General features: G+C 51.6%; 8 protein-coding genes across 10 annotated transcripts; 4 read left to right on the forward strand and 4 right to left on the reverse strand.

Annotated features, from left to right (window-relative positions):
* Positions 1–295: 295 nt before the first annotated feature.
* On the reverse strand, positions 296–667 carry PV06_07153 (uncharacterized protein; the record flags this gene model as incomplete). Its single annotated transcript, XM_016408348.1, has 1 exon — positions 296–667. One exon carries the CDS (start codon positions 665–667, stop codon positions 296–298), a length of 372 nt encoding a protein of 123 aa, XP_016261828.1.
* A 923-nt stretch (positions 668–1590) lies between these two features.
* PV06_07154 lies at positions 1591–4794 on the reverse strand. Of its 2 annotated transcripts, XM_016408349.1 has the most exons (5): positions 4645–4794; positions 4491–4583; positions 4355–4440; positions 3659–4305; positions 1591–3611 (listed from the first exon to the last, which is right to left on the reverse strand). In XM_016408349.1, the coding sequence occupies exons 1-5, from the start codon at positions 4678–4680 to the stop codon at positions 1849–1851; spliced, it is 2625 nt and encodes an 874-aa protein (XP_016261829.1). In that variant the 5' UTR covers positions 4681–4794; the 3' UTR covers positions 1591–1848. The 2 variants fall into 2 exon arrangements, with proteins under 2 accessions (XP_016261829.1, XP_016261830.1); XM_016408350.1 differs by having other exon boundaries at positions 4491–4794.
* A 439-nt stretch (positions 4795–5233) lies between these two features.
* On the forward strand, positions 5234–6586 carry PV06_07155 (uncharacterized protein). The gene is made up of 3 exons (XM_016408351.1): positions 5234–5306; positions 5354–5450; positions 5502–6586. Exons 1-3 carry the CDS (start codon positions 5257–5259, stop codon positions 6531–6533), a joined length of 1179 nt encoding a protein of 392 aa, XP_016261831.1. The 5' UTR covers positions 5234–5256; the 3' UTR covers positions 6534–6586.
* A 1278-nt stretch (positions 6587–7864) lies between these two features.
* Positions 7865–10819, forward strand: PV06_07156 (uncharacterized protein). The gene is made up of 2 exons (XM_016408352.1): positions 7865–9673; positions 9731–10819. The coding sequence occupies exons 1-2, from the start codon at positions 8291–8293 to the stop codon at positions 10280–10282; spliced, it is 1935 nt and encodes a 644-aa protein (XP_016261832.1). The 5' UTR covers positions 7865–8290; the 3' UTR covers positions 10283–10819.
* Positions 10820–11055: 236 nt separating this feature from the next.
* PV06_07157 (uncharacterized protein) lies at positions 11056–12712 on the forward strand. Its single transcript, XM_016408353.1, has 4 exons — positions 11056–11374; positions 11469–11577; positions 11646–11771; positions 11891–12712. The coding sequence occupies exons 1-4, from the start codon at positions 11157–11159 to the stop codon at positions 12068–12070; spliced, it is 633 nt and encodes a 210-aa protein (XP_016261833.1). The 5' UTR covers positions 11056–11156; the 3' UTR covers positions 12071–12712.
* A 1104-nt stretch (positions 12713–13816) lies between these two features.
* On the forward strand, positions 13817–16143 carry PV06_07158 (uncharacterized protein). Its single transcript, XM_016408354.1, has 2 exons — positions 13817–14176; positions 14239–16143. Exons 1-2 carry the CDS (start codon positions 13903–13905, stop codon positions 15984–15986), a joined length of 2022 nt encoding a protein of 673 aa, XP_016261834.1. The 5' UTR covers positions 13817–13902; the 3' UTR covers positions 15987–16143.
* On the reverse strand, positions 16103–18272 carry PV06_07159. 2 transcript variants are annotated; one of them, XM_016408356.1, is made up of 4 exons: positions 17942–18272; positions 17835–17844; positions 16797–17716; positions 16103–16690 (listed from the first exon to the last, which is right to left on the reverse strand). In XM_016408356.1, exons 1-4 carry the CDS (start codon positions 17946–17948, stop codon positions 16533–16535), a joined length of 1095 nt encoding a protein of 364 aa, XP_016261836.1. In that variant the 5' UTR covers positions 17949–18272; the 3' UTR covers positions 16103–16532. The 2 variants fall into 2 exon arrangements, with proteins under 2 accessions (XP_016261836.1, XP_016261835.1); XM_016408355.1 differs by having other exon boundaries at positions 17835–18272.
* Positions 18273–19144: 872 nt separating this feature from the next.
* On the reverse strand, positions 19145–21001 carry PV06_07160 (uncharacterized protein; the record flags this gene model as incomplete). Its single annotated transcript, XM_016408357.1, has 6 exons — positions 19145–19491; positions 19551–19758; positions 19836–20200; positions 20272–20569; positions 20625–20839; positions 20911–21001. 6 exons carry the CDS (start codon positions 20999–21001, stop codon positions 19400–19402), a joined length of 1269 nt encoding a protein of 422 aa, XP_016261837.1. The 3' UTR covers positions 19145–19399.
* Between the last annotated feature and the right edge of the window lie 1836 nt (positions 21002–22837).

Genomic DNA, 22837 nt, shown 5'->3' on the forward strand with positions numbered 1-22837 from the left:
TGGGGCCGGCCGAGGGGTCTTTTCTTTGTCTATGGTTGTGTTCTCACAATCACATATACGACCGCGAGTCTCCTTTTTGCCGCCATGGAAAAACTCTCATCCTTTGACCGAGGCGGGGGGGGGGGGAATCCATCCCTTGAGATGGGATGAGTTGAGATGCTCTACCCGTCAGGTGGGCAAATCTGCTCTGGCTCTCGCTCTGGCTCTGGCTTCTGCCGATCTGACCTTGTTTACTTTTTATTTGCCTTGCCATGCCGACCAACGGCGAGTTGTTCCTGTCGCCGTCTCATCGGGTTCAAGCGGGGACTTCAGAACAACCTGGCAACGGCAGTTCAACTTGCGAGGTGGTTGAAAGTGTGGGTTTCGTCCGAAAATGTTTGGCCCGGGATTTCCTGCTCTTCTCTACGAACAAGAACAAAAAAAGCTGCTCAACCGAATCATGATCCTCCTTGCCGGTGTGTTCATTCTCGTGTGCCTTATTTTCTGTTCCTTTCGCGGGACCCAGCAGAGGCGCGATCACCATCGTTTCTCGGAGGGTCGTCGTTTCCGGTTTATACAAGACCACGAGGCCACCCGGGGAACGTGATTCGCCTGATGATACCGATCCAATGGCACCGACCCCCAAGACCAGTCGTCCTTCTTTTGGGGGGGGGGGAGACGCAAGCATGATCGGGCACAATTCATGAACCAACCCCTCGTCCTCTTTGTTTGACCATTATTGGGAAATTCCGTCCTACTCTTTCCACAACACAGTTTGCAAACGATGACACCCGTACTCATCCGTCGGTGTTCGCGCTCGCACTCGATTTGAAGGCGGCTTGGGAAATCACGGGAGAGGGATGCGGCGCAACCGCGGCACCGACATTTTGCGTCGTTGAAACTTCGACGACGTTGGGACCGAAATTTGAAGCTTCGTCGAGCTCCCTAGAAATCACAGACAAGGCATCTTTGAGTCAGCACTTTTCCCCTCCAGTCCTTTCTCGAGAGATATACATTGACAACGGTCGGTGGTGGGCGGGGAGGGGGTCAACCAAAGCAAGAATTTACCTCTTCTTCAACTTCTCCAGTTCCAAATCCTCAAAGGCCGGTTTAAAGGTCGTGTAGCCTAGCCAGCCGTCAGTCGACTGAACAACATCCGGAGTCCCTCTGAAAAGGTGGTTGTGCTGAGAGATGCAACAACATACCATTGAGAACCCCAAAGCCAATGACCAGAGCCCAGCCTATAAACCGACGCCCACTCATGATATATTGTGGTGGCTCTTCTTGCTGCTCTTGCTGCTGCTGCTGCTACTCCTCCTCACACACAGCCAGCTCACACTCAAAGACTCAGAAAGCTTGAAAGTTCTAGTAAGTACGAGGCAAGCATGCACACCGGGGTAGGGTTATATGTCGTCAACAGTTTATTTTATTACAAGATACAGCCGATGATTCACCGGACTTACCAACCTGGAACGCCTACGATCACGTGCCTTGTCTTTCGACGTTAACTGCTGGAAGAGGTTGCCCTCAGGATATGCATGTAAAAGTCCTTGTACGGAGTACCTGTCTTTGACATGATTGTTCTGCTATTCGATAGGCTAAAAGAAGGGATAACAGTATGAAGTCATCATTGTCTGCAATCTGTACTAGTCGAGAGACGCAAATACGCCTTCGCTGTGGTGCACTCATATCGAGTTCCTCTCTATGCTATTCACAATCATTGCAACCCGGCATAATTACTAACGGTTAATGTCCAGGATCAGGTTCCTAACCAAGTCGATTTGTTTGGTCGATGCTTTGTCCAAGCCAAGAAGTCCTGCTGTACATCCAAATCTTTTTGGTTTTGAGGCAGAAGCTGTCCGACAAGTCTCAATTGGCAGTATATCTGCCACTGATCAACTTCGTTTTCGTGGGTAGGCTTTCCCATCTCTTTTCCTCGCCACTTCCTCTTGCACTACTGCCAGCGGTATCATCTGCGAATGGATCATTGTCCTTCTCTTCACCCCCAGTAACAACTTTCTCGACGCCGACCCCACTAGCAGTCCGCCCTGGGATCTCGAATTTGAGTTCGATGGTTCCTTTCTTCGGCATGCCTCCTTCAGTCATGAAACGAACGAGAAGTCTTTGTTGCTCAGGCTTGACCTCAAGGTCGGCGTGTCGCCATACCACGGCTGACGTCTTGCGGCGGAACACTGCGCCTTCGGTCGGAGACATCATCGCTGAGACTGGCCTGCCCGTGCCTTCCCCTGAAACATCCAGGTTGACTGTGATCTGTGCATTTTTCAAGGTTATGGCTTGATTTCCAAAGACTGGATTGAGACTATACAGGACAATGACGCTAACTTGTCCTTGGATGACCTGCCAGGCTGGAGTGATAAGTACTGGACAGTAACGACCGAGGTTGGCAGTATCGATGTGAAGTTGATATTTCAAGCCAATCATCGGAGACGGTCTGCGAATGGCTGGAGTCGCGACTGTGTAAGATCCCGCTTGTTCCTCTGCAAGAGCATCTCCGGTTGGCTTAACCTGAGTCAAAAATATCGGATTTGCAGCGACTTTGTCCAATAATTCAAAGTGCTGCACACGGATAATCTCCTGGCCAGACTCACCCGAAGGCGGAGGGTTGTACGCAAATGCCACTTCTCCCAGTACAAGACACTTGGTGATGCCCTGTTCAGTGAACCAAGAATGCACATTCTCCACGATTGAAGCGTTCAGCCCGGGCTCATGAAGGTCGACATGATGGGTAGGCCCAGCTAGACTACGAGAAGAATGGATAGAGGTCGTGTCAGAGCCTAGACCATGGTCTTCATGTATTATTGCGGCCGGGGGCGGTCGTTGTATTGGAGATGCAATATTGTCGGCAGGATTGCCTCCAGAAGGAATAGTCACTGGCGGGCCTGTTCGAGGCATAGAAGGACTTGCTGCGAATGGTTCGGTGCCGCTCGGGACATACATGGTGTTCCTAACATCTCGTCGTCCTCTCACACTGCCTTGAACGCGGTTAATGCCTGAGCTCTGTGCTTGAGTACGTAGCTGGTTGGCCATTGTAGAAAGAGCATTCTGGGCTTCGCTCTCATCCTCTTGAATCGGCTTATCACGTATCATGAAGTTGCGCGAGGCCTCATCGTTTGCGAGTGCGGTGATTGGTACTTCTTGCGATTCCTGAGCCCAAGGATTCGAGGCCGGGATGGGAGGTTGAGGCTTTTCTGGAGAGCGAGCTTGGCTTTGTGGCGTACTGACAGTATCAAGCAGGGCTGGTTGAAGTGGTGCCGCGTCCTGGATTGTTTCCAAAGGAGCTGGCGATGCCCCGGCTCCGTTTGTCATTGGTAACGGCGGCTCAGGCTGAGGAACGGAAGGCAAGTCATCATGCCTGTCACGCGAGATCGAGGACACTGGCCTTTGGTCTCGAGTGGTGCTAGGTGTCAGATCCTGTCCTGTTTCTTCCAGGTCCTGGAAGCTTCGCGACGAGTCTCCTCTCCTAAAAGGAACAAAGGACCGAGTCTTTCGTTTCTCTTCGGTAGACTGTGAAGGTACCGGTGGCACCATACTCTTTCTCCTGCCCATTACGGTACCTAGTCGTTTGAGACCACCAAGTTTGCTCTTCTCTTTGTGTGGTGTAGCATCAGACACTGAATCACGTTAGACCACTGGCTTTGTAGACTGATAGACAACTCACAAGGGGCCAATCTATCCTGGCCAGCAAAGGAATTAGTACGCTGGCTTTGTCTGTCATCTGCATGACGGGGAGGAGGTGGAGTAGGAGGAGGTCGTAGATGGGAGCTCGGCGGCCTTGCGCTCGCACTCGCTGCTGCCGAGCTGCGACGTCTGGGAAGACTGTTGCGTGTGCTGCTAGCTCTTGTTGCAAATGTCTTGATCTCATCTGCAGTTTCAATGTTGAGAAGAGCATTCAGACAAGATTCCGCACTGAGCCTGTTCTTCTCAATGGCGTCCACCTCGTGCGTCTGAAATTGTGTGAGGACGTCTCTGAGATGGTTCACTCGTGTTTCATCCAGTGCCTGCAATTGCTCAAACACATAAGGTGCCTGTGACTCCCATTGCCGAGAGGCATCCTCGACCGTGGAGCTTGCACTGTCCGCCTTCCGACCACCCTTTGCTGCTTTTCTCTGCGCATTCACCAACTCCTTGGCCAGAGAGTTGAGGTTGCCTTGGGTTGTGCTGAGTGTCTGCATCTCCCGATTACGGCTCGCAAACTGTCTGAGGGGGGTCTCGACATCTGTCTCGATCTTCATGGCGAGAGTTTCGTGGGAGGCTGCGAGGTTCTCTGTACCAGAGACGATGCGCTGCCACGGCATCTGGAAGATACTGGGTGTGTGTCAACTACAAGCCGCCATGAAACAGGGGTCAGTCTTACCCCAGAGCAGCAGCTCCATCTTGTTGCGGCCTTCGCGCGAGCTTTCGCAGGCCTACGACATAGGCTTCTTCGACTCTTCGGCGTTCCTGACGACAGGTTAGCTCGCGTCTAGTAAAGGCATGCGGCCAATGCTGACCTGAAGCCAGTCGGCAATATCGATGTTGATCTTCTTGATAAGGTCAACACGATCATTGAGGATGTTTACTGCCTGTTCGGGTTGCAGTGAAGTCTGGCGCAACAGAGTTAGTTTGGTGAACCGGAGGCTGCGGAATGCGGTAGACGGGTCTTACCAGAAGACCCGGATACTCGGTGCGCGAGAAGTCCATGGTGGCAGCTTCCTAACTGTCAATAAAGCATCGAAGCCTGTCGAATCCGGCTGTCTTGCATGAGGAAGTGGTGGTGGGAGGAATGAACGACACGAAGCCACCGCAGAAATAAAGATGCGTGGAGTGAGAGGCTCAATGCCCCCCGGGGTGGATTGAAAGCGGTGCTTGATTCGCCGCTTACGTATTCTACTGGCCTGCGTCTGCCACATCTTGCACCAAGCTGACTAGTCCAGCGACCCCAGCATCTTGATTGCTCCTCCACAGTCTGCAAGCAACGGGCCGATCATACGGATATTTTTCTTGCCCTGGGCCAGACCGTTTTATCTTCCTGGGAAAGCTTGTCTTGGGTTGCACGAAACGTCAACTTTCCACGAACCGGCGACACAAGGTAATACTAGAACGGCAGATGCGGAGGACCAGCATACAAGTCGTTGCTTTGGCGTGGGAGCGTATTGTCTAGCGATGTACTCGACTGCTTCATGTAAGGTCTTCCTGAGCCTCATCCCTCTGTAATCTAGTACAGGGCAAAACTTCTCGCACTCTCGACTGCGAACTTCTTCCGACTCATTATCCAAGATGTCTGTTGATGTCAGCTTCTCAGAGCGGCTGAGTCACATTATGCTCTTGTAGGATCCAGCCAGGCCTTTACACAGCTCAAATTAACCCTTGACAGGGCGAATGCTCTTGCTCTGCAGGGCTTGCCTATGGATTCGGCTCGCAACGAAGCCAGAAAGCTCGAAGAGGAGATTCGTGGCAAGGCCACCTCTATGGTAAAACCCGTATACCACACCGTACTGGTGAGACCAATCTGACAAGAGTAGACTGAGTATCAAGAGAAGCTCCAGCAAGCACTCAACGCCTTCCTGATGCCAATAGAGTCGGCACCAGAGGCAACTCAGCAACCCAGCAATAACGAAATTCTCAATCACCAGGGTCCATCCTATGGTGAATATCGTTACGCAACCTTCCATGCTGACGGCCAGTCGGCAACTATCTTCAAAGCTGCGGCCAAGGATGAGAATGGACCTTCGAAAATTGTCGCGTTGAAAGTCACCTATCCTTCAATCATGCATCCTCCGCATAATGTCGAGAGAGAAGGTCGTCTTCTCGTCAAAGCACGCCACGAGCATGTTGTGCCCCTTTTAGAAACACTGCATTTGCCGTCAGGAAGGTTCATGCTTGTGTTCCCTTTCCTCAGATATGACCTTGAAAACCTACTCCGGTCAGGGTGGCTTGATAGGCGACGGGCGAAGATGGTCTTTGACGGACTGTTTCAAGCCTTGGAGCACATACACGGGTTGGGCATGATCCATCGAGATGTGAAGCCTTCCAATATCATGCTTGCCTCGATGGAGGGGCCCGTGTATCTGATCGATTTTGGTATCACATGGTTAGCCGAGGATAAGGATTGCGAGCCCGCGAATGCCAAAATCACGGATGTCGGCACTACATGTTATCGACCACCTGAGCTGTTGTTCGGTTATCGTTCATACGACTCGTCTCTGGACATGTGGGCTGCAGGATGTATTGTTGCAGAGATGGTCAGGGGTGGTGGATTACCACTTTTTGATGGTGGTGCCGTGGGCAGCGAACTTGGGCTCATCAAGTCGATCTTCACCACACTGGGTACACCCAACAACGAGATATGGCCTTCTGCTAGTCTCTATCCCGACTGGGGTAAAATGAAGTTCCAGGAATACCCAGGCAAAGCGTGGAAAGACATCCTACCTGGAACAACTAGCCGATCCATTGACTTTGTGCGCACAACGGTGTGCTACGAACCGACTCGAAGATTGAGTGCAAGTCAAGCGTTGAAGCATGGACTTGATCGTTGGGACTTTGCACAAACGTGAACATGCCACGGCTGTATACAAGACGCATCAATGTAACAGTAACAAATCCCAACACGTTGAATACTCGGGACTAGCTCCCACAAATGAGGCCTGAACAGTAATACACCATATGTTATGTCAGAATTCTGGGGTGCTTCGAGTGACGGAAGTAAAATCTCCCAGGTGACACAACTGGCCGTCACTATCTCGAGTGACAGGATTTTGCCGCAAAAAGTAGACAAGCATTGATCTTTCGAGCCGTCTTGATAAGTAATATTGTAGTCACAATGTACACACTTGTACTTTCAACCACATCCATAATCTTATTGACACAAGTCGCTTGTAACTGTTTGCTTCGACCATTCTCTTGTACATGAGCAACGTAAGATTCTCGGCCTAGAGGGCGAGCACAGGCATGACTCTCTTGTTTTCTACGAAGAACACGAAAGGCTAGTAAGGGACCGAGACAAGCACTGCCTCATAGCATCAAACGATAGCAAGACTATGGAGTACACGTGTGATAAAAGTTCCTCATGGTTTCAAATGATAGCAGACTGGAAGAAGCGAAATGATTGGGAGTCCCTGATACACATTAGATTGGCGAATGTAAAGGTGGAACTTGCTGGGAAATGGGTGGGTGAGAAAAATCATGAGATGCCTCAAGCCCAATTTCCACGGCCCGTGGCTGACAGGGAAGAGCGAACCACTTGGATGACATCGGCCTTGTTTGCGCGGGTCTGTCTTATATCTCTCGCGCTGTTATCAGACTATCTAGAATCCGATAAGAGCATACAGTACGGAGTACAACTGATCGTTGGATCGTTAGTCGGGTGATGTTTGATGTAGAATTCGTGTCTGTAGGCGAGTACAAGTATTGTATTCCTTGCCCATGGATCCTGGTAAACAAAAACATGAGACGGACGCGGTGTTTTGGTCTGACCTGCTCAACCCCCTGAATCATTGAGTCAAGTTCCTCGTGGCCAGCAGCGATGCTCGGCAATTCTTTCTCGCCCTGCCAGACCTGGCCAATTTGATGCTGGGCTGGCTATCCAAAGAAGATGATATCTGATAATAATGTCATGGGCCTGTCACTCTCCGGGTGCTCGAGGGTCTCTTGAGTCGGTTTGTCCAGACGCAGACGCTCGTACAAGGTGCTGGTCAGAGCGGCCTCTCGTGTCAAATCTGCAATCTCGGTCAATCATCCACCAGCCTGCAGGTACCAGAGCGTCTAAACTGACTTGGTGTTTAGGCGCCTGTGTGGCTTGCAACTAAATCCAGGAACACCAATGAGTGGAAATTCTCCCTTGTTCACTTACCACTCCGTGGTTAATTAGATAGCCCACAGTAGACCACCTTTCTCCACCGCAGTTCTATTCTTTCTCACGAGAGTGAAAGAGTGCGAAACAGAGAGAGAGAAAGTGAGGTCCGTACTCCATCCAGCCTTTGTCACCGCGTCACTGCTGCTCTCCAGCTTGTTGATTACCTTCACTTCCTCATGCGCTGACTTTGCTGCTACACCCTTCACGTCGCGCGCGACTTTCGATTCTTCAATCCATCCTATTGTCCCTATTCACAACTTAGTGCCATTGTCGCCCTTCTTTTATCGACAATTGTGCCGATCAGTCCTTACTACCTTCTCAGTCACTCTCTTCGAACTAGAAAGACTCGTGCCGGCGACGCTGGTCTTATTCCGACTTAGGATTAAAACAACCAAAAAAGAAGCTCTTGGTTGAGGAACAACAAGACTTGTGATCACCGGTGTGAAATACATATCAGAGATGGGTCACGCCCATCAGCACTTCCATGACAGAATGGTAGAGTTGGCGCGACGAGACGATGGCGTTAGCACAGCAGGAGGCACCGTCTACTCAGTTGTCTATGTGACCGCCGAGCCAACCTTCACTGGTGTCATCGGAGGCTACACAACCCTGAGTGGAGGAGGATCCAACAGCATACCAGCTGTAGCAACTGCCACCGCAGGAGGTGGTCAAGCTGGTGGAAAAACCGGGGCATCGGTCCAATTCAGCACTGCTCCAGCGGAGACAGTCGTCGCCTCTGGCAATGCGAACAACTCCTTTGACACTGCTGCGGCGGCAGCAACTACAGCCCCAAACTCGCTTGCCAACGCCTCTGCATCAACGACATTCTCCCCCAACAATGTTGCAGAACTCACCAGTTCTGGTGCTTCGGCAACCGCTGGGGCTTCTCAGAAAGACGGCTCCAGTAGCTCAAGCGGCGGCATGGCAACAGGTGCAAAAGCAGGTATTGCCATTGGCGTCATTGCCGTCGTCGGTATCATTGCAGTCTTCCTTCTCTGGATACTCGGGAAGAAGAAGAGGGAACGCGAGGCCCAAGCCAACAAGGACAACGAGAAGTCGACATATGGAGCTGGTGCCCCTGCTGCCACGGAGATGATTAACAGAAGTCCCACCATCTCCAGCACCACTGCCCCAAGACTGAGCCTCCGACCTGTATCTCGAATGCTTCCAGAGTTCGGCCAACCTAACAAAGCACGACTGAGCGGCGGTAATCTCTTGAACACGGCCGGAGAGCCTGGTGCTGCTTCAGCTCGAAACCTTTCTCCAGCTCGCCAACCGCGTGGACCAAGTCCGACTCGCAAGCCCATGGAGCGAGAGGATCCCTTTGCAGATCCAGAGAATCCATTTGCTGATCCTGAAAAGGCTCCTTCTGCCCCAGCCCACGCTGCCCCAACTTCTCAACCAGCCCCTCGTATGATGCCAATGCCATCTGCTGCTGCCGCCCCTGTTGCTCCTGTTGCTGCTGCCGCGGCTCTCGGTGGTGCTGCAACTGCGGCAGCCTTCAAACCGAAGTCGAGCCCAGCGCCTGTCCCAGAGCCCGTTGCAGCACGACCACTGCCAACTGTACAAGCGCCTGCGGCCAACGATGAGTCTGCACCTCAGCCTCCTGTCGCAATGGCTTCGCCTCAACCGACCCCGCGAGACGCCCCTGCATCTGGTCCATCTACTCCTGTCACCCCGGTTCCAATTGTCGCCGCCGCTCCTGCCGCATCTCCGGCTAGCGAACCGCCTCAAGGCAATGTTTATCGTGTTCTGCTGGACTTCACTCCTTCAATGGACGACGAGCTGGAACTCAAGAACGGACAACTTGTTCGACTGCTCCACGAATACGACGACGGATGGGTAAGTCTTTTACTGATCGCTATTGTGTGAGATCAACGCAAGCTAACACATCTGTAGGCCCTCTGCATCAGACTTGATCGCTCTCAACAAGGTGTTGTCCCTCGCACGTGCCTCGCGACGAAGCCGTCCAAGCCGAAGCCATCACATCTGAACCAGTATGCCCGACCTCCTGCACATGGTCCCGGATCCGCCTCCCGCCCGATGTCGCCTGCAGGCACTCCTCGAAGCCAGAACTTCAACTCTCCTCGCCCAGCGGGTATGACTCCTCCTGGACGGCCCATGTCACCTGCAAGCAGACCCATGAGTCCCGCCGGCGGCCCTCGACGACCAATGTCCCCTGGACCAATGTCCCCCGCGGGTTCAATGAGGCCATCGAGATCAATGAGTCCAGGACCCGGTCAGTTCAACCAAGCCCCTCGACCACTCTCTCCAGGCCCTCGACCTCAACAAAAGCGCAGCATGTCTCCCGGACCATCTCGATCATCACCCATGGCGGATGTTAGCCGGAGACGCAGCAACTCGGCCAGCGTTGTTCGAGAAAAGCGCAACTCGCCGATCGGGCCATCCAAGCTTGGTCCTGGCCCGTCCGCTCCAGGCACTGCCTTGTGAAGAAACGCGATTGGACATTCTCTCGGATGCCGAATGGTGACGACCCATGCCATAGTGTTTCAAGCCTCGATACTTCTGTACCATGAAACGAACGTGCAAATGCTTCTCATACCTTTGAAGGGGTGGAAAATATGCGGCCTATGATTTCTGCCGTGGCGCCTTCCACTGCGCAAAGGTGTTTTTACCCGGGTAAAAGCCCACGATATTTGTGTGCGTGCGCTAGTTTTTCTCCCCTTCTTCTAGTCCTTTGGGTTTTCTTTTTTCCTTTGAAGAAACCAAGATCTTGTCCTTATTATTTTACCTGGCTCGATCTACGGAGTCGGCATTAGCTACGCAGTAATAGGACCCATTTGTGTTCTTGAGATGGGGCTAGGTTGGACCGTCGAAGAATCTGATAGTTGGGTGACAGTGTAAGGGAGCACGGGGAGAGAGATTCGGCGTTTTGTTTGCCAGCCAGCCAGCGGTGCTGAGATACATAGACTAGGCCTTCGAGGTAATGCTTCTCGATACTCAATGCACAATGTTCATTTGTCATCGGTCTGTTTCTGCTACTGATGCAAGGTCGTACCAAACAACCCTCATAGCGACCCTCAGGGACTCCCATATACCTAGAAGTACAAGTGAGAGTACGAGTAGAAGTACGGAGTACAGTGTAGGGCAGAAGGGTCTATGGGGAATGGCTTAGATAATCGCACGTGACTTGCCTAAAACATGCAGTTTGTTGGCAGCTTCATTTCCGTCGTTCCCGCCGCAACAATCGTCATGCTTACTCTGCAATATCATCCTGTTCAATTCATCTCATCAATCTAGTAAGAAGACTTTCAGATCCGACTCCAGGACAGATCAACTCTCTGTGTCTAACAAAGTCGTCGCAATGGCAAAGACGATCGACAACGCGTGCGACGACGAACCCTCCGCTCTCCCATTCAAAACCGGAGGTCCGCTTGCCCGGAATCAAGAATACCTGATCTTCTACTTCTTGACCGTCTCCTCATGGGGTCTGGAAATCGCATCAGCATGCCTGGGCTCTCTCTACGGAGCACAGAGCCATTATTTCATCGCGACGGTCTCGCCATTTCTAGCCACGCACTGGTAAGCTACCCACCTGCACACACAAGCCTGTTGTGCTGTCATAACAAGCCTTCGAGATTCCTGACTGACGCGTACGTTTTCCCCCATAAAACAGGATGGCGTTTCTCCAGACCTGCTGGTTGATGGCGACCGCATCACGAAACACAGTTGCTGATCGAGTTGCCTACCTCAATCTTGCATGCCGATTTCAACGGCTTTGCGCGGTAAGTCCATCGCACATCCGTCGCGTTTGCATTCGCCGGTTTCATCTAATCATTGACCATTTCATCAGCCTACCGCCTTAATCGGCATGATCACGTGGGCCGTGGGATATCGCTTTCGCGGCAAAGCCTCCAGCCAGGCGTATTGGATTATCTGGCTTGTGGTGTGGATCCTGGACACCGTGTTGTGTATCATGGTACGTCCAAGATATACCGGCTCCCTTTCTGTTGTTCTGCTTGACCTTGTCCTGTTCTGCACAGTACATGTCCCGAGTTTTGTGTCATGAAAAAGCTTTCACTGACCCCCGTCATACAGAACGTTTACAACAACATCAATTGGGAGAGCGATCTCTTATATCAGATTGCACCAGAGTATCCCCAGGGAAATTATTGGTTGGGTATCCTCGGAATCCGAACTATCTGTCGAACCAAGTACAAGAACCCGAAGGACGACGGGTTTGAGATGACGGACGGAGCGACTCAACGGAAGCTTTAGTTTCGGCACTTTGAATTTGTTTCGTGTATGTGTACCACTTCAAATTCTAAACCACGCAGATAGTGTTGATTTTCGCCCAGGCTGGTGTGGCCAAAATTGGGTGTCGTCGGACGAGAAAGTCTCATACAGCTTGTTAGATATCAAAACACCCCATCGTACCTGGTTACCCTACATCAATTCTATCAAGTCCTAGACGTCGTCGAGCTGGTAAGCACTGCGGGCGCGCCCGGGCTCGAATTGCATACTGCAGTGCTCTGTTCCTCTTGCGCCTCGACAAGGCTACTAGGAGAAGCCGATCTTTCATGGGAAGGCAACCATTGGGCACAGCCAGAATACAGGACCCTTGCTTCACCTTTTGGCTTTCGTCTCAAACCCCCCAACAGAACACAGTCACCTCGTCTGCCTTGCATTTGTCCCAAAGAACCCCGCAGCGATGCCTAACCCTCAATGGTCTCGTTATTACCCTTTTACTTCTACAGCGCTGGTGTTGCCCTGGAGCAAGGCGCAAGGCAACTTGCTGCGGCTGCGCCTAGCGCCTCCAGGCTATCAACTATGGCTTCAACCCCGACACTCGGCTGCCGCCGGTGAGGCTTCCGTATGGCTCGTTCCTGTAACCGAGTGGCTTTTTCTGCAGACATCCTGGGCGATAGGCATCGACCTCAATGAGTCTCAGTCAAGAAACGAACCGGAAACCCCTCAAGCTCGCCACGGTGATCCGACTTGGTCTGTACTGAGCTCCGTCAAGCAGCATGAGTGGAAAAGAGAATTCTTCTCTCATAAATCTACAATCATTCGACTGCATGGATCACGGGTTGCCTTCTCGGTATGCTTCTCGTTGTCACAAGGAAGGCAGGGTCCACTCTTTATTTGTACTCACTGCTCGTGAAGAATTATTTCCAACTTCTCCAATACAGGCTAGGACTTATACAAGTCCTGCTCCCTGAACTCTGGGATTCATTATCTCGGTCTCGACTCGACTGTTCCTAATCTTCAACATGGACAATGCTGCAGACTATGAGGGGCGTCGAAACAATGCAAACACTGCTGCTTCTTACGGTCAAGACCCTCAACGCCCCAGACCTGGTCCTTCCAGCATGATCTCTCCTCAATTTACCACGAGCCAGAATTATGACCTGCAGGACCAACAGGATGATCTCCTCGAGAGGCTTGCGGGCCAATATACCTCCTTTGAAGCCCATGACATGCTCGTAAAGGCCTTTGAAAAGACGATAACTGGTCGATTGTCGGCGAGTTTCAAAGATGGTATCAGACTGGCCGAAGTCGTTGAAGATGCAATCAAACCGAAGATCGGCATTGCTTTCCTTGCTGGCGCCGACACCCCTCAAGTGACACAAATGGAACAGATCCAAATGTCACAGAAGGAGCCTGATCAAAAGGACGCTTCTTGGCGAGTCAATACTGCAGGAGCGCTTCTCAAGAACTTCGACGTCGACAAGTCCATGTCCATCATTGCTACTGACAATACCCCTGCGGTGATCGCTGCAGCACGCCAGCGCATGAATGCCACTGGCCCATTTACCGATCCCAATGCGACATCGAATCATCGAGCCCTGGCTCTACGCCGGCACCAAGATCGCATTGTCACAATACGCAGTGACAATGTCAAGATCGTCAACGTGTTATTCTCCGAGAAATGGGACCTTGAAGGCCTCTTGGTTGAAGTAGACCAGTCAAGCCTGATGGCGGTCATCCTGAATTATCGGCACATCATCAATCGTGGTGGTTCCGACCTGTCTTGTGGAGAAACGGTGAGTGATTGGCCTGCTCAATTTTTCCATCTGACAGTCTGCTAGATCAAACTGCTTGACAACATGATCGAGGACGCTCGCAGACTCTGCATTCGAAGTCCTATTTTGTTCCGAATGTCTACTAGAAGACACATCATCTCGTCCAAGAACACACGCTATGGCGTCGACCACGGCACCATGTTCCAGACGCTGACCACGAGCAGCGGGATCAAAAACATCATTTCCCTCAGCGCGGCCTATTTCAATTCGCTGGCTTCCTACAACAGACAAGAGCAACAACTGATCCGACCAAGGTTTCTCCAGATGTTGGTTCTGCTGTTATCTCTACTGAATGACGGTACATCAGATTCCACCAACCCCTTCAGACCACCGCTTTTAACTGACACAAAAGTCCAATAGATGACTTGAGTGAATTGGCCGAATTCCTCGAAGTGACCTACTCAATCCAGGCCCACCGGCAGCACATCGAACTTCTCATCCTCAAAGTACTCCCACTCATGTCAATCAACTCCAAAATCTTTCTGCGGTCCCTCATCATTGCCTGCGATGGCCCTCTGGCAAACCCTGATCCACAGCTGTCTGATCAGCCTCAGCTCTGGAGCATGTTCCTTCACCACCTGGTCGACCATCAGTACGTTCTGCCCGGCACTATCGAGCAGGTAGGCAGTGCGGAGTGCTCGTGGGTCATCAATTGGCCTGAAAAGGGCTACTCAGATTCCGGCATTTTCAAGCACCTGCAATATGCCGGGCCCGCAAGGACCATCAACGAGATACCACCGATCAATCTCACTGCGGAGTACACCTCGAATGAAGTCACCATTATTCTTACTAATGGCTGTCGATACATTGTCTCGGTGGAAGACCTCGAAAACATCACCCGCATGACGCCACGACGGTACGCGGTCGTTGAAGCCACCCCCGAGGGCAGGTCTTTCAATCTTGACATAACAGACGTCCAGGTCAATGAGCCTCTTTACAGGGCCATATGGGAAATCAATACGACACTTAATGTCGTAAAGAGCATCCTCCCAGCTCGACCGAAGCACACAATGTCGGCGCGTCTCAACAGCATCATCGGGGAGCGGCTTCCCATATCCCGGAGGCTGAGCCGAGGCGGGTCACCTAGCGAACAATCACTCCTTCCCGAGATCAAGGGGTCGGGCCGTTTAACGTACCACGTCGCTTCGCTCAACGAGCACATGCTCGCTGTCACGTACAAAGTCGAGGGACGGAAAATCACCCGGCGAGAACTCGTGCGGCACCTGGCGTCGGACCTCAGCAAGATGCGCGCTGCCATCGAGGCCATCGAGATCACGGTCCAGCAGACGTTCGACGAGAAACGGCTGGACGAGCGGATTCGACAGACGGTGCACGGCATCCGGGCGAGACTGGTCGCGGTGTGGCGCCTCTACAGACTCGCGGAGGAGAACAAGGAGAAGATGGAAAAGTACTCGGCCAAACTGGCGGACGAGCCGATCTCCAAGGTCCTCTACCCGATCGGCGCCGAGGAGACGCCCATCGCCGTCTGGAACGTGTACAAGGCGTGGCGCGGCGGCGGCAACGGGGACGTCATCTACATTGAGGCCCAACGTCGTTCGGTCCACTCGGTCACGCTGTTGAACGACGGCATGACCATGGAGGTCAGCTTCCACGGGCACGAGACCAAATACTTTGTCACCCCTCTCACAAAGATCGAGGACGGAGAGCACGAAGAAGAGATCAGATCGGAGGACATGGTCATCCTAGCCGGTCAATACCTCATTGTAGTCGAACGAAACGGGATAACATTTACCCCAAACGAGTTGGCAAACTCGGGTCACCACCATCACAATCACCCACAGCAGCAGCATGGCATATCAAAGGCCGGCGACGAACCTCTTCTCGGACCTTGTCAACCAGCAACGCCAACATCATTCGCCGCAAGTCGATCGACCGAGAGATATCCCAGGATAGAAAGGCGATCCGTCCCAGAGTCGTCGGCCGCTGCCGCTACCGCTACGCCCACCCGAAGGACTCTCCCCAGGCCGCAAATGCAGCTGGAGACGATCTTGAACTGGCTAAAGGTCACGGGGGTAGAATCGCCCAGGAGAAGGAGGAGACACCCACAGAACGATGCCACTCAGATGATCATCAGTGCCATCCGTTGATATTCATGTTGACAATGTTGATGTGATGACCCCTTTTTGAAGGCGGGTGCTGTTATGCGCTGGCTAGCTGAACAATGAATAATGGGAGAGAGCAAGGAGGGAAAACATCAACGTCATCTCCATTTTGGAAAAACAAAAAAAATGTATTCAACTTCTCACACTGATAGGTCCGAAATCCATTTTTATTCTTCTTGGTTTATCTCATTTGGTTCTCGACTCCGCATAACGCCCCCCTATCTCCCGTATTTACCTGGCCTTGACTCGTTTTCGCGCCCACGCATGCAATGGATAAGACGGAAAGCAAAAAAAAAGGGAAAGAAAAATGCCGATCCAGAAATCAGCATGCATTTGCTGGAAATCCTCGTCGCTTTCCATCCTCCCCCCTGCAACAGACAAAACGGCAGAGTGAAGATTTGGTTGAAAGTAATAAAAATGGAGGCTTCCGAGAGAGAGTAAAAAAGAATAATGCCCAACCACCATGTGTGTGTACACACACATGCACCGGCACACGCACGCACACAAGTGTGGGGTTGTCGGTCCTTTTCTTTACATGATGATAGAAGGCACCTCGACGTTCGCTTTGATACTCTTGTGGGGCAAAACACTACCACCATTGACATAAATCTCGTCACCGATAGAGACGTCATCACCCAAGACGGTGACGTTCTCCAGACGAGCCCAACGGCCGACGGTAGATCTCCAACCTGTTCAAGGGAGAAGAAAGAAACAAGTCAGTAAACTGATGTACGTGGTAGTATAGAAGAACAAGAAAGAAAGAAAGTGACGTCGTGTCGTATCGTGTCAACTCACCGACAATGGTAGACTTGACCCATGCGTGGTCTTTGACCTTCGAGTCCTCCAGCAGCACGCATCTCTGGAGTCGGACACCGTCGCCGATGACGCAGCCGGGGCCGATGACCACGTTGGGGCCGATGCGGCAGCCCTTGCCGATCTTCGCGGTCGGGTCGACCATGACGTTGCCGCCAAAGACGTAGGGTTCGTTGTTGGAGACGAGGGCCTTGGGCTTGTTCTTGGCCAGGGAGGACAGGTACAGGCAGGTGCCGCTCAGGAAGTCCTTGGGCTGGCCCACGTCCATCCAGAAGCCCTCGAGGTCGAACGAGTGGAGCTGGTTGTCCTTGCAGATGGCCGGGAAGGTCTCCTGCTCGATCGAGGTGGGCCGCAGCTCGATGCGCTTGAGGACCGACGGGTTGAGGATGTAGATGCCCGCGTTGATCCGGTTGCCGACGAACTCGACAGGCTTCTCGACGAACCGGTCGATGCGGGAGGGGTGGCTGGGCTTGTGGACGATGACGCCGTACTTGCTGGGCTCCTCGACCTTGGTCACGACGATGGTGCCCTCGTCCCCGTGGGAGGCGTGGAAGTCGGCCAGCTGCCGGAAGGGGTACTCGCAGATGACGTCCGAGTTGAGGACGAAGAACGGCTTGTCGTCCCGGCCGAGGATCTTCTCGGCGAGCTTCAGGGGGCCCGCGGTGCCCAGGGGTTCGGTCTCGACCGAGAACGTGATCTTGACGTTGTACCTCTCCTCGTACTGCTTCAGGGCCCCGGTCATGACCTCCGGGCGATAGTTAACCGCCAGGACAATGTCCGTGACGCCGGCGGCCGCCAGGGCCTCGACCTGGTGCAGGATCATGGGTCGGTTGGCGAACTCGACGAGGGGTTTCGGGAGGGTGAGGGTGAGAGGTCGCAGTCTGGTGCCGAAGCCACCGACGCTGTGGTGCCGCCAATGTCTTGTCAGTAAGGTGCTCTGCCATTTTGGGGGGGAGGAGGGGGGCGTCTCTCTCCGTCGCGGGGGAGGCGGCGACTACGACGGCCGCGGCTTTTACATACAGAATGAGGGCTGCGTCGAGGAGGAGAAACGTCCGTGTTAGCATTGGTTTTCCCTTTCTCGTACGCACACGCGGGTCCGACGTTCACAGTCAGAGAGTCCAACATACCCTTCATCCTTGCGAGGAAGTGCTTTGTTCTCGATTCGTCTCTTTGAAAAGTGAAAGAAGGCGAAGATCTTTGGTCGAGGGTGAAAGAAGATGAAACGCGAGCGACGGGTGGGTTTTGAAAAGCGAGCGTAAGGTACACTACCGTGTGGAAGCGGTGGACGGTTCAAGAAAGGTCAAAGAGCAATCCGGAGTAGAAAAGAGGAGTGGGAGTAGAAAAAGGAGCAGAGGTCTTTGTCTTTGTCTCTGTGTGTGTGTGTGTGTGTGTGAGATAGGGGAGTATAAAGACTGAGAAGTCGGTGTCTGGTGGTGTGCAGTGAGTGTCACTCTGAAGTCGAGCCACAGTGTTCGAAAAGTTTAGTGTCAAGTTATTTTACCTAGACACTAGTCACTAGTACATCAACGCTAATTTTATCGATAGCGGAATGGCCTAGACTGGCGTTTGGTGGCTTAAAAAGAAAACATGTCAGACGTCGCTTGTCACACACATACAAAGGCCAATTCTATTCGGTCGTCTTCATGTCAGACATGCATGAAATTTCCTCGGACAACTCTCTCCTTTCTATCAACCCACACACGCCCCCCTTCCCCCCGACTGTCATCAAATTGTCCCTCGATTGGTCTGTCCTTCTGATGAGATTTTAATACAGTACTGTACAGTATTGTTTCCGCTTGACGGGGAGGCGTTTCTTGTACAGTATCATGAGCCCCCCCCCCGGTGGTGGATTCGAGCTCAGATGTATGTAATGTACCACACGGAGGACGGAGTGACAGCCAGTCCACAAATTCCTCGGGCACGGTTTTTTAGCCTCCGGGCTTGCAGAAGGTCCCGTTGGAAAAATCTCAGCTCTTCTTTTCTCGCATGGGCTCGAATGGACTTTCCTTTCTGAATAATGACTCTGTAGGTACTCCATACTTCGAAGTACTCGGTCAGTAAAGGAACGCCGCCTCTTGTTCCAGGCCCCAGTCTTTCGCTGACAGGTATGCGTGTAGATCACTGAGGCGTGGTGTGTGGGCAGACGACGCGTTACACAGCCACGATAACCCCGTGGTTGACGCGCCGTTTGTTTTCATTTTTATTTTTCTTGTTGTTTTTTGGTTTTATTACGGTGTACGGAAATACAAATACAGACGAAGTTTCTCTCCAGATAAAAGCAACATACGGAGTACGAAATCGCGAATTGCAAAAGACTTCGATATGAATTCATACACTGCATCCCGTACCACGGCCATGTTTTTGGGCTTTTCTTTTCTTTTCGTTTTTGGGTGGAGTGCCATGATTCAGCGCTTGAAGCCAGCACTGACCGGTAGACCTGGAATGCAACATTCACTCTTTACCGTGTCCTTGTACCTTTGCTGAGCCATGACTGTCACCAGCCTCCAATGGTACCTCAATCATCCAACCGAGTAATCAAAAGCAAAACAGAATCCCAACGAAATGACGCAGAACCCTTGTGACTTTCAAAATGTCCCCTTCTGAATCGCTTGGACAAATTGCTGTTTGAAAGCCACAATTTCGTTGTATCTTGGATCATTGCTACTCTCCCCATGAACTGTCAACTGGTCAGCTGAACGGTCAAACAAAACATAACCAAAGGGCCGGACAACTTACAGATGCCTACAACCACGGATCGCCAACTGCCGGCCTCTCGGTACAAGTGACACACCATGCCCCCAGAACATCCATACGTTCCGACAAGATTACATTCTCTGATCTGCGCGAAATCGCTGTTGCCATGCCCCGGATTGCCTCGGTGATCTGATTGAAGCTGGCCAAAAGCTACGCTTCGACAATGGGGGTTGAATGTCCTAGAAAAATCCTAATGCAGTGACACAACACGTTAGATGATCCCTATGTCCTCGTTTTTGACACTGAGTAGGACATATCAAGACTTACGCCTGGATTCTTCGCAGCAGCAGGGTCGAGATTCGATCTCTCTTCACACCATAAATCCCAGGCAAACGGAATGTTGGCTTGTCTCGCAAATTCTTTTCGTTTGGGAGAAAGGTCGGTGCGCTCCACAAGTATGTTGTTCGCAGGATAATACGCTGCAAAGAGGCGCAGGTATGACTGATCAGTGTCCTTGAAAGACCTGCCCGACGTATTTGTGGTAGGTTCGGTGAGTGATGAGGACAAGGCACTTGATGGGACTGAATCGGGTGGGTAGTTCCCACTCGTGACTGCGGCTTGACTCAATTCAAACACTGCGATGTCCGACGATCGTGATAAGCTGACCAAGTACACTGGCCACACTTCGGGTCCTATTTCACAAAAGTGGTCAGTGTCTAGGATGGAACAGCACCTCACGGGTCCCCAGGGATGGTGCACTTACCGCTCTGAGTCACCCCAGAAGCTCGTCTCTTGTTCGAGACCAAAGCTCGCGGTCGCGCAGGGTTCGTAACTTTCAAGTATTTCTCTGTTTCGTCGACATTTGTGAAGGGGATCGTGTTGAGGAAGTGTGCACATGTCACGAACTTCGTCTTATCTAGCCAGAAGCCAGACATCATGGCGTATTCATGTTCCACGAGGTCGTCTACCGACTTGCTCATACCGTCATCCCTAGGACGGAGCACGGTGATGAAGATTCGTCCGGTGACTTGCTTCGCGAGTTGGCCGACGTGATCCAATGCCTGGAATTCAAGTCATTAGTTTGGCTGGACGGTGAGATCGGCAAAGATGACTTACGGCAAGGATTTGTTCGCGTTCAGGTGCAAGGTGTCGGAGTTGCTTGACTATCTCGTCATCAATCTCGATAGACCCATCGGCTTCCACTTGGAGACTAGCCGTCCATTGGTTGGATATCGCATCGAAACACGGTCCACCAAATTGCCCAACCATGTTGTAATGTCTCGCAGAAGGCTGCTGACGGCATATAGCAGGGAAGGTACTTGCGTAGAACACTGAGACATTTAAACGAAAACATCATCAGTATATAATGCCCTTCAGATTGAAAATGTCTGTGTTGGTTTACCAGGAGAGTCTTTGATTTCGGCAGGATTGTGGTTTGCTCTGGTTTGCTTTCGCGGAGACTGACGTCTCCCATCACCCTGACCTTTGTTCATGATGTGAGATTTTGTTCCCGTTCGACTGCGGAATAAGAAAGAAAGTAGTTTCTGGAAGAATCAGCTTCTTGGATCAAGACTGTGGTAGATTGACTATTTATGTTTGTTGTAGCCGAGTTCAAGTTATCCCTGAAATTGACCATAGCAGTAAATTTTTGGCAGGAATGTTTGCAGGAATGTCTCTGGGATATTTACGGTATGTGCATTCTTAAATGAACAGCACGAAGGCAGTGATTGATGAGCGCGCTGCGCAGGAGCCTCGCAAATTCCAACTCCATGATTGCATGCCATCAACCCCGGTAGATACAATGCTTCATGACTTCATGTTGAAGCGGCGATTCCTGCGAGTGTCAACGGCCAAACGGTAGAAGTCTTTGCTCGGCAGAACGGTCGACAACGGTCGACAACGACACGTATGTCGACGAATGCGCCGCTGATGGGAGCAAAGACTTTTGAGAGCGAGATTTTTATTCATTCTCTCAATTGATAAGCAGAGTACCTGGGTAGATATCTACATCTTCTGTGTTACCACACACCCTCATTTCCTAGAGAGTTGTCGGATGTATGAGATTTGGGGATCGCCAAGCACTGTTTACAAAGTAAAATTCGACTCCCATATTCCCTTCAAACGACCATGATTCTCTCTCTCCCTCGCTCCAGATCATGAACTCTTCCCCGTAACAACACAAAGTTGTGAGGGAGTATGAGAAAATTGTCTCTTTCTCCTTTTCTCTCTTGATTTCTTTGTGGGTTTCAGTCCAGCTTGTATGAGACGCTTCAACAGGTTCGAGGACATTTTTCAACTGAGTGCATCTGGCCACTCAATCGTTTGGTGGCCCTTGCAAGATTATTGACGCTTGACTGTCTCAGAGGCGGGGATACACCTCTCACCAGGATGTTACCGTTCCCATCTTTTCCCAATCTCTTTTTGTTCTTTGTTGTTTTTGGTCTAAACAGCTTTCGTCTTCTATCTCTTTCTCCTTTTTTGGTTCTTTGCTGAGTCTGTCCTGAACAGCCTTGGTCTTCTATCTCCTTTTCCCGGTCTTTGTTGAGCTTGTCTCGTCGCCGGGCTCCGACCCGGCTGCCCCTGACTGAGATGTCATTGTTTGCCATTCTGAAAACTGTCTCTTCCCGCGGCTTGCCTGACACGCAAGGTGCATTTGTTGTTTATTGCCGCAATCAAACTGTCTTTTTTTGTCTCCTTCCAGCCTTTGCGACCCCCGGGACAATCTTGATGTTCCGACGCAAAATGCAAGGTAAGAAACTCTACGCAGCAGGCAAGCTGCAGATTGGGCCCTTGGGAGAACAAAGAAGATCAGAAACAACCAGCTCGCCTCTTTCTTCCAAGGTAAGTAGATCCCCTCTTTGGAGGAAATGAAAGAAGAGAGAGAGAGAGAGACTATCTGAGTGAGAGAGTATAAGAAGGGAGAGATGTAGACACTTGACCACTTTTACTCTCTACCATCAACAACTCTGAAGAACATCATCACCGTCAACACTCTGACAAACACCATCACCATCAGCGTCATTATCCACTCCTTGGACCTAGCACGGACACCCAGAAAAATCAAACACAATGTCGTCAGCCCTCACAACATCATTCGAAGTCCATCGGTGTGTGTTCTGCGACATAAACAATCCAAGCTGGAAAAAGCGTTGCGAGAAGTGCGGCGGCGTGACTATACCAACAAGAGACCAAAATTCCGAGGAGCTCAAGTGGACCAAGTTTGCATTTGGGCCAGCGGTCCCCATTCCGCTCGAACCTCACACGCAAACATAATTTGATCAAGAGTATCCTGCAGTTTTGGGTCCTCAATCGAGAGCTGCCATCTTTGT

The sequence above is a fragment of the Exophiala oligosperma genome (assembly GCF_000835515.1).
Source record: "Exophiala oligosperma strain CBS 72588 unplaced genomic scaffold supercont1.6, whole genome shotgun sequence".
NCBI classification, from domain to species: Eukaryota; Fungi; Ascomycota; class Eurotiomycetes; order Chaetothyriales; family Herpotrichiellaceae; genus Exophiala; species Exophiala oligosperma.